This window comes from Schistocerca serialis, chromosome 1, assembly GCF_023864345.2.
Source record: "Schistocerca serialis cubense isolate TAMUIC-IGC-003099 chromosome 1, iqSchSeri2.2, whole genome shotgun sequence".
In the NCBI taxonomy this organism is placed as follows: domain Eukaryota; kingdom Metazoa; phylum Arthropoda; class Insecta; order Orthoptera; family Acrididae; genus Schistocerca; species Schistocerca serialis.
This window is the reverse complement of record NC_064638.1, coordinates 679,923,641-679,933,872: the sequence shown is the minus strand read 5'-3', so window position 1 is coordinate 679,933,872 and position 10,232 is coordinate 679,923,641. Positions and strand designations below refer to the sequence as shown.

General features: G+C 37.4%; 2 protein-coding genes across 2 annotated transcripts in view; both read right to left on the bottom strand.

The window, feature by feature from the left end:
• Positions 1–4,015: 4,015 nt before the first annotated feature.
• Positions 4,016–5,718, bottom strand: LOC126424031 (uncharacterized). Its single transcript, XM_050087254.1, has 4 exons — positions 5,651–5,718; positions 4,974–5,219; positions 4,233–4,303; positions 4,016–4,140 (listed from the first exon to the last, which is right to left on the bottom strand). Exons 1-4 carry the CDS (start codon positions 5,716–5,718, stop codon positions 4,016–4,018), a joined length of 510 nt encoding a protein of 169 aa, XP_049943211.1.
• Positions 5,483–10,232, bottom strand: part of LOC126480306 (RNA helicase aquarius) — a 346,791-nt gene continuing 342,041 nt past the window's right edge. The window contains exon 27 of the mRNA XM_050103855.1: positions 5,483–6,366. Coding sequence (XP_049959812.1) covers positions 5,827–6,366 — 540 coding nt within the window. The 3' untranslated portion in view covers positions 5,483–5,826. The remainder of the gene's footprint in view (positions 6,367–10,232) is intronic.

Here is a 10,232-nt window from a genome sequence, read left to right as displayed (position 1 = left end):
GAAGATACGGCACCCAGACCTGAGGGCAATAAAAATAGTAACATCTCGTACAGTCAAAGAGTGTGGGAACTATGGCATCGAACAGTAAATACGGAATCTGGAAGTCTGGATAGTAATGTTAATGTTGCAGTAGCGGAACCATTAGAGAAAGGTGCCAGCAGTGAAAAGCGAAGGAGCGACGTTGTTTTTGAGTTCATTTTCGATGGAGATAAGCAACATGGACAACCATTAAGGTTAAATGACAGAGAAGTTGAGCTCCTTGAATCTTGCGCTGAATGGGCAGAAGTTGAGCGTATGTGCGATTTGTCACTTCATGACAGATTGCTTGAAAGTTCTTTGGGTTGGCAAGTAGGTAAATTTCAATTCGGAAATGTTAAGAGTTGTTCCAGAATTTGACCGACAAGAGATAATTGTCGATTTGATAGCAGAGGAGGAAGCCATTCCCATGGTCACAGATAGTGAGCCTATTGTCAAGGTGCAGGTTGGAGGAGTGATAAGTCAGGTTTTAGTGGACAGTGGATCGGAAATTTCTGGAATTTTGGAAGAGTACTTCGTGAATTTGCCAGCAAAAGATGATATGGCAGTGTGGCCAGTGTCCCCAGTGAAAATATTTGGTGCTACTGGAAAGTTGTCAAAGGCTGTTCGACAGGAAGTAGTGATGATAATGCAGTTAGGGGGAGTAATGGTAGAACATTCCTTTCTTCTCATTCCCGGGTTGAACGTAGAGTTATCAGTGGGCGTGGATTTCTTGAATGCTTTTAAAGGTGAACTAAATTTTGAAGACTGTGAGTTGAGATTCCAGGTAGGAGGTAGAAAACTAATGGTCCCCTTTGTTAAGAGAAAGGAGGTATTTAATAGTCCCAAGGAGGCACAGTACGTAGGAGAGGGAGGTGTTGCAGCAGAGATGAAATTATTAATGATACATAGCTTGAGTCAGGGTAAGGATGTGGTGGAGGCGATTCAAGAGAAAATACGAGAGAGGGTGTCAGAGTTGGGGAGTGAAATTTAAAAATGGAATTGTGGAGTCTTTTCTGATGCACCAGGTGAGGTACAGAATTTTGAGAGCAGTTTAACTATTAAGCGACATCAGATCTATGCCCCCAAGACTTATGTAATACCGCCTGCCCAGAGAAAAGCAGTACAAGAAGAGATAGACCACATGCTGTCATGGGGGGGGTAATTGAAAGAGCAAGTAGTGAATATATCAATCCGTTGTTTGTAGTACTCAAGAAGGATGAAGTGTGCGACTTGTCATGGATGCAAAAAGGATGAATGCAATTGTGGTATGAGAGACCAATAGGCCAATCTAAATAGATGAACATTTCCAGAAGTTTCATGGAGTAAAGTTTTTTTCACCCATGAATGCGACATGTGGATATTGGAATATAAGGTTAGCACAACAATCTAGGAAATATACAGCATTCCTGCATAAAGGAATCTGATATCAATTTTGCATCTTGCCATTTAGTTTTAACATATCTTTGTGTGTCTTTGTAAGAGACATGTACCAGGTGTTGGGACCTGAGCTAATGGACCAGCTTACTGTGTATGTCGATGATGTACTAATAGCCACAGAGACGTGGGAGCAGCATGATGCATTATTGATGATTACAGTGATGATTACACCTAAGGGAAGCAACTCACAGTATACCACACTGTTGTTGTTCCACCAGATACATCTTTTGTGGATGCACACAGACTGCTGCTTTGTTTGCACTCAACTATTATTTTCCTTTCATTTTGTTAGTACAAAGACAGTTTCTCATCACCAGTAATATTACAGGATAGGTATGGTCAGTACTGTTCATGAGCCAACTCATGACAAGCAAGCAGAGATGCACATATGGCCACCCACTGACTTTTGTGGTTTTGGCTTAGGGCATTTGGTGGCCACACACCTATTTTTTGAACCTTCCTCATCACATGCACATGTCACATGATGATGGAGTAATCACAGTTCATCACATTTGCCAGTTCTTGAATACAATGATGTGGATCATTGTGGATTAATGTGTTTAAACAGTCTCCTTCCTGAATGTGAAGATCCACTAATGTCAAAACAATCCTTATTAAAATGAGAATCAATCTACCGTCAACTGCTGTAATGATGATGGACTGATCTCTATTACAGAATAGCCTATTGCAATGACCTGTTAATATTTGTGTTCAGAAACATCAACAATATATAACAACATGTAGTTTTTATGCAAATTGAACTAATGATACATATTAAATTTTTCCCTAAACTTTAAACAGGTTTTTCTCAAGAAATGATTTTTCAAGACTGCACGTAGCATAAAATAAAAATGATTCTACCAATTAACTTCTACCTTTGACCCCTGAAAAGTAAACAATTTCCTTGGGAGCTTATACCTCTAGTATATAAAATTTGTTAATACTAATTATTTTTGTAAAGACATAAATAGTGAAACAAACCCCAAAAATCGAAATCAATGTTTGAATTAGCACTATTGAGGTTGTTTCACTATGGTTAGGTATAAGCTCCCACAAATTTAATGTAACATCGACTGATGTTATCCATTTTTTATTTCAGATAACTCATGAGGGGATACACTGCATGCAAACTGCGCACTTTAAACTTGCAGGCCCTTGATCAAATCATAATTACAGGTGCCATTTTTCTTTTGTCTTAACTGAAAATCTACAATAAAGTTCAAAGCTGATCGATCATAATCCCCAAACAGATCCTTTGTATGTATTTTCATTGTCCCATTACATATTTGCTGGTATGTAGGTGAGACTACATTTTTTTTAAAGCAGTTTGTCATTGCCTGTGCCATAATGTATAGTCATGTTACAAGTACACCTTTTTTACGGTACAGCTGCTGTTGTACAACAAGTGTGAATATAAGAAATGATTTATAATACATACAATACATATATGTATCAACTATTTTCCATATAATCATCATGGTGATGGAGACATTCATTATAGTGCTGAATTATCTTTCCTCTCCACTCAACAAAAACATCTACTGGCTGTGTGTCAAGCCATTTCACTGCCACTATGCCATGCAGCATATGAAGTGTTATGGCCATAGTGAATATTATTCATCTCTCCCATCCCTTCCTCCTCTTCTCCCATCCTACCAGAATTATTAGGGAAGAAAACAGCTACTAAAGAAATCACTATGTCCATGGATATATCATTGAGTCATTAATGCAGAAATTTCCAATACCACCTTCATCCAGATGTTCTAGAACATTCTTCCATTTTCAAGGAAAATTTCCTGTATAGAAACCACATCTGTTTCTCTGCCTCTTTTTCCTTTATGACATATGGTGCACACATAATTAGAGCCTTCCCATCACAGAAACTTACGGCTGACAGAGAGCTGTACCTAGAATTAAACCTGATAGTCTGAATCAGGTGCTTCCAGTTTTCTTGCACTATTTTTTCAATTCAAAGATGAAACTTTTATTTCTAAAATTACCAAAAACTGTAATTAAAAATATGGAAATTATTATATCATGAAAGAATTGATAAAACTTGATGTATACAGCCGTTCTGCAATTACAACACACAGAGTACATTAGCTCCTTCTTCTTCTTCAATCTCACTCAATCCATTGCAAGATATGAGTCCACTCCATTTATTTCCAATGTCTAAGCCATCTCTTTTGGGGTCTTCCAATGCCTCTCTCATCATCACATGGTCTTCAGTGAATAATTGTAGGAGTCCACCTGCTGAAAGCTTGTCGAGGTATATGTCCGATGCGTTGCCACTTCAGTCTAGCAATTATCTCTTGGATGCACGTTACCTTTGTTCTCCTTCTAATATCCTCTGATCGAATCCTATCCTGAGGTTGACTCCTAGCATCACTCGCTCCAGGCTCATTGTGCATGCTGTAGTTCACATGTACTTGGCCTTACCAGAGTCTCAGTTTTCAGACTGTAATTAGTGGTAAGTACATATTAGAGACGTTTGCCTTCAGGTTATTCGGGACATCCTTGTTAGTCAAGGTGAACTGTACTTTGCAGAACACTACCCAGCTCAGTCCTGTTCTGCAAGGAATTTCTGTACTTCGGATGTTTTCCCTACTTTAATCTTGTGGACAAAGTAGATATATTCATCAACAGCTGCTATAGACTGGTTTCCAAATGTAAATGGTTTGTTCTCTGTGCTTAGTATTGTTGTTTTACTTATGTTAAGACTGGTTTCCAAATGTAGATGGTTTGTTCTCTGTGCTTAGTATTTTTGTTTTACTTACGTTCATTTCGAAGCCAATCTTGGTAGATGCAAGTATTAGTTCTTAGATCATACTCTTTAGTTCTTAAAAATCTTCACTTATAAGCATGATGTATTCAGCAGAGCACAGATAGTTTACATACACAATGTGCATACATAGACAAGGAAAAAATACCAGATTTCCTGGTTAAAAATACACCTTTTCCCTTGAAAATACTTTTCCTGGGAGAAAGCACATTTTTTTCATGTTAAATGAAGACATACTTTTCCCTCAGTGCTATAAAACTTATCAATCCTTATAAATCTTCTTGTTTAAAAGGAAATTTATTTTGAAAGTAATGCTCCTCAAATCACCATTCACAATATTTTCCCCACAAACTGTTAGACATGTAGACAGTCGTGATGTCACACTCTTTGAGGCCCATGAGAAAGACGCATTGAAAGCAGTTTCTTGTTACGAAGTACAGCCTTTGACACATTTTGCTGTTGGCAGATACTTGCGTGCACTCTATTTTGTTGCTGTAAATGGTTCATTTTCTTTGCAACTCAAGTTTTATTTTGATGTTATTCTCTTGTTTATGTTTTATTGCTGAAGTATTATTCTGCAGTAGTGGGCTCAGGTAAAATTCTTTGTTAGTGTATCAGTTCTTACCAGTCAAAATTACAGAAACTTCACTGAAAACTAAAACAATGAAAAATTTCCACAATTTTAAAAATTCCCTGGGCTTTTCCCAGTTGTGCTGGGGTGTATACACCCCGATACGAGCCATTTATTTTTATTCCTCTGTTATTCCAGTCTAGGAATTTGAATATATCTTCTAATGCAAGATTGAACAGTTTCAGAGAGACTGTGTCATCTTGGCGAACACCTTTACCAGTTGGGACCCTACTGGTGATAAGGTCTTCATCCACCCTGAATGTCATTGTGGCCTGATCATAGATCTGTCTCAGCAGCTTTACATACCTTGTTTTTATCCCTTCATCTTCAAGGCCTTCATGATTGCCCAATCTTTGTGCAGTCAAAGGCTTTTATCGATAAGCTATAATGGCCCGATGAGTCCCGGTACTACACCCAGTTGTTTTCTTGAGATGGTAAATTGTCTGGATGTGATCCATAGTCGAAATAACTTTCCAAATCCCACTTGCTCAACCCATCACTATGGCCAATTAGTTGGGGACATACACATAACGAAGCGATAGAGAGAGAGGGAGAGAATGGAGGGGAGAAGCAATAAATTTTCCTTTCTCATCATCCATACAAAAGGCAGCTGGTGATGGTTGATAAAAAAGGTCTCAGTCTTTTATTGAACAATACAAATCATTAGATCACATCTGATACTAAAATGTAATCACTGTTGAAATCTGTCACATATATATCATAACTATCTGAAACCACTATAAACCTACAATGTGTAAACAGTGGTAAAATTTTCCATTTACATAACCTTCACCTGCATCACACAGGATCCATCTGAGTAACTGACAAGTAATTCTCTACAGACAGTCATCTGAATATATGCAATGAAAGGAAAATGACATTTTCAGAGATTATAACAGATTACCTTATGTGTTTGATAAAAAGCACATTTGTTTTATCATTTCAGTAACGTTAAATTTTAAGAGTCATCTTCTGAAGAAGATTCCTTTTCTGAAGCATCTTCTGCTTCTTTTTTTCTAAAAGTGTTTTGAATTTTGGCTCTATGTTGATGGTGTTCTTCAGGAGTGGTAGGATCTGACACTTCTTGTTGAAACTCTACTCCACCCATCTTTACAGCTATTGGTCTGCCATTGCCCAACAAATCATTTCTTTCATTGCTTGCAGCTGGCACCGAGTCTACATCTGATGGTACGGGTGTAGCACTGCTTACACACACAGCTGCCTCAAATTGTGACAATGTCCCATCTTCAGGGACAGCTGGCTGCTGTGCCTGGGAAATAGCATTTGCATCAGCTTCACCATACATTACAGCTGCCCCAACAACTGTGGCTTGTCCTTCATATTGTGAATCTGTTGTGACTTCAAGTTTGATTCTTTCCTGTTCTTCCTCACTGTCTGTATCATCATCTGCACCTGGGTGATGAGATACAAAATGTTGTGGTCCATCTTGAGAAGATGACAGTTTTGATCCTGGCTTCTGCCAGACCTTCTGGGCATCCTAAAGAAAGAAAAAAAAAGGTTATTACACAATGAAAGCAATACTTACTTACTGGTAGTAGTTTTAATTCGTTTATTGGAAACAAGAAACACATCAATTGTGAGATTAGGACATCTCACAAAATATGACATGTGATGTAGTCAGCCAATAGCATTATCACTGTTAAGTAGTGCGTGCACACAAATAGGAAAAGTTAATGGCACACATTAATATGCATAGTGTTACTACAAGAAAAGCAGAGCTTTCACATATAATATTGGTCTCTACGATTAATAAGCTGCAAGAGAGGCTAAACTTTCACGTATAATGTTGATCTTTTTCGCGAGTGTTACACTTTAAGATACATCACACAAATGTGCCAGTAAAAGTTTTAATACTGACATAAATGTCTGATCTTCTGGGCTTGAAATTTTTTCTACGTGGTCGCCCTCAAATACTTGAGTTTTAAATGAGAGTCAACGCTCTGTGATTTAAGAAATTCATTGTACATTTTCACACTTTGTTCATCTTGCGTAAAAGGAAATTTACTTTGAAACTAATGCTTTTCAATCAATCATTCGCAATATTTTCCTGGGACCTGTTAGAAAGAGGTTCATTTCAGCAGTTGCCATAGAGCGCCAGATAACAGGCATCACTGTGCTTGCGCAGCTACGATGACGCAGGAAGCCCATATATTCGTACATTACATTATGTCATAAAAGAAACAAGGCAGCAGAGGAATTCCGTGAACCATACTAAAATGCATAATTCAGCTTAAAGTGCACATTCGTATGTCCAGATTCGGTTGTAAATTTTCTTGGAGTACCAGTACTGTCTTCTTTTCTTCTTCGCGGATGGATCACTTAGGACCACGCGTAATCAACATTTGTTGGCCTTCCTTTTCGCCCAGTATTCCTTCATAAACAACGAATGGGCTAGCTTTTGTTGCGTAGACCATGTATGTCGGTTAGTTTTTCTCTCTTCTTCCTCAAAACCCCGTGTGTTTGTGATTTTTCTGATTTCATTTCTATCATGTAGATTTGGAGACCCTAATTCTCTCAGGTCTTTTTCCGTCTGTTTGTACCAGTTCGGTCTTGTAGTTTTGTTCTTTAAAAATGTATGGATTTTGTGCGTTAACCTGTTTGAGTCCATTCTTTCTAAGTTCCCCATGAATTGGATTCTTCTCATGCGCATTTGTCTGTTATTTTGGAGATATTTTTATATATTTCTGCATTGAGTTTTGGATAATGTACCCCATCTTTAGTTCTTGGTCCTAGAATTTTCCTCATTATCTTACGTTCTTTCACTTCTAATTCCTCTTTTAGTGTTCTGTGTTAAAGGTTTAGTGTCTCGGATGCGTAGAGAGCTTCAGGTCTAATTACTGTTGTGTAGTGTCGTTTCTTGCAGTTCCATGAGAGACTCTTTTTGTTGTAAATGTTTTTTGTTAACTGAAACGCCATCTCCATTTTCTGGATTCTTGATCTGACAGATTTCTTTTCATTACAATTTTCTGCAATCCATTCACCTAAATATTTAAATTCTTTTACTCGAGAGATGTAGTTATTACCAATTTTGAGATCAGAAGGTGCATCTTTGAAGTCAGTCATAAATTTTGTTTTTTCAAATGAAATTTGTAATCCTATTTTAGCTGCCTGTTCTTGTAATAATTCTAGCTGTTTCTGTGCATCAGTAATGTCTTGTGCGATCAGTGCCATGTCATCAGCAAATGCTAAACAGTGTAATTCTATGCCCTTATGTCTTGGTCCCAGTCTGTATGCAGGTGCACCTGCTTTTTTCCATTCTCTAACAACTTTTTCAAGAGCACAATTGAAGAGCACTGGGGACAGTACATCCCCTTGTCGTACTCCTGTGTCTATTTCAAATTCTGTGCTCAATTCTCCCATAAATTTTACTTTGGATTTGGTCTCCGTGAGTGTTTCTTTTATGATGTTTGTTGTCTTTTGATCTAGTCCAAATTCTGCTAATACTTCAAAAAGGGATTCTCGGTCTATACCGACATATGCTTTTTTAAAGTCGACAAACGTGATGACATAACTTTTGTTTGAAGTACTATGTAAATATTTCACTGAGTTTTTCAAGTTAAGGATCTGTTCTACACAAGATCGAACTTTTCTGAACCCACCTTGGTATTCGCCTAGTTTTGAATCCAGCTGAGGTTCTGCGCGGTTTAGTAGGGCTTTAGATAGAATTTTGTATGTTATTGACAATAAAGAGATTCCACGATAGTTGTTGGGGTCTGTTTTACTTCCTTTTTTGTACAGAGGATGTATGATTGCAGTCTTCCAATCTGTGGGGATTTTTTCAGTTTTCCAGATTTCATGTATAATTTCTTTGAGTTTTGCAATAAGATTTTCTCCTGCATTTTTCCATAATTCTGCGATGATTTGGTCTTCTCCTGATGCTTTGTTATTTTTCAGTGACTGAATTATCTCTTTGATCTCTTGTAAACTTGGTGGCTTTGAGTCTGGGTTGCGTTGTGTATGACGGAACTCAAATTTTTCTGCAGGCTTTTCACAATTCAGTAATTTAGAAAAGTATTTTGCAAGAATTTCACAGTTTTTGGTGTTGGTATGAGCAATTTCCCCATGGTCATTTTTGAACTGGAGTGATGGAGGAGAGTACTTTGTTAATTTTTGTTTGAATACTCTGTAGAAATATCGGGAATTGTTTTTCTTGAAATCATTTTCTATGTCTTGCAATTTTCTGTCTTCGTGTTGTTTACGGACTGTTCGTATTGCTTTTGTGACTGTTTTCCTGGTATCTTCGAGATCTTCCAGGGTCTTTTGATTTTTGTTGCACAACCAATTTTGCCACACCTGTTGTCTGAGATTTATCAGTTGGTCACACTCATCTGTCCAACATGGGTGTTTACGTGTTCTTGTTTGCGGTGCTACAGTTTCAGCTGCATTTAAAAGTCCTGCTTGCAGTTGTTGCCAATTTTGTGGTTTTAAATTTTGCTTTTCTTTTGTAAATTGTTCATTGCCATTTATCTTTTGTACATCATATTTACGGTGTGGAGATTTCTTAGTGAATTTTCTTTTTTCTGGAATGACATCTAGGGAGAATTTTGTTGGGTAATGGTCGGAATCTAGGTCTAGTCCATTAAGGACTTTAAGTTTCATGATTTCTACTGTATTTACGCGGGAGATCATTACATGATCCAACTGATATTCACCTAGTAATGGATTAGGTGAGATCCAAGTTTTCGTTTTCGAGGCTCTTTTCTTGAAAAATGTTGATTTGAAAAATAGGTAATGATTTTTGCAGATTTCAATGAGTCGCATGCCATTCCGGTTGGTCTGTGTATGCCCTGACCATTTACCTACCCAATATCGATATTTCTTTTCTTTACCGATTTGTGCATTGAAATCGCCCATAAGGATTTTGAGATGGTTATTTGGGATTTTTTGGAGAATATTATCTAATTGGTCCCAGAATTCTTCTACTTCTTCTATTTTGTTTTTGTTAGTGATGGTAGTTGCTGCATGTCCGTTGATTAGGCTGTATATCTTATTAGCTGATTTTATTGTCATCGTGGAGAGCCGACCCGAGTAAGATTTGAAAGTTGCGACTGAATCAAGTATTGATGTATCTATTATAAATCCAGTTCCAAATTGTGTACAATTTGCCATGGCTCGTTTTCCAGGTTTTCCTTTGTATATCCTGTATCCTTCCAAATCAAAAAGATTTTCATCTGTATATCGTGATTCCTGAAATGCAATCATTTTGATTTTATGTTCTCTGGATTTGTCCAGGATGTTTTTTAGTTTTCCCATTTTTAAGAGAGAACTTACATTAAATGTCATTAGCCAAATTCTAGATTTTGGTTCGATTTTCTTATTACGGGGTTTTGAGGTACTCCGATT

Coding starts and splice junctions, on each gene's coding strand:
- LOC126424031 (XM_050087254.1), bottom strand. CDS start 5,718: ATGACTGTCTGTAGAGAATTACTTGTCAGTTACTCAGATGGATCCTGT. Junction 5,220..5,650: donor GTGATGCAGGTGAAGGTTAT/GTAAATGGAAAA, acceptor GACTGCACAAAG/ATTGGGCAATCATGAAGGCC. Junction 4,141..4,232: donor AGATTGGCTTCGAAATGAAC/GTAAGTAAAACA, acceptor TACTAAGCACAG/AGAACAAACCATTTACATTT.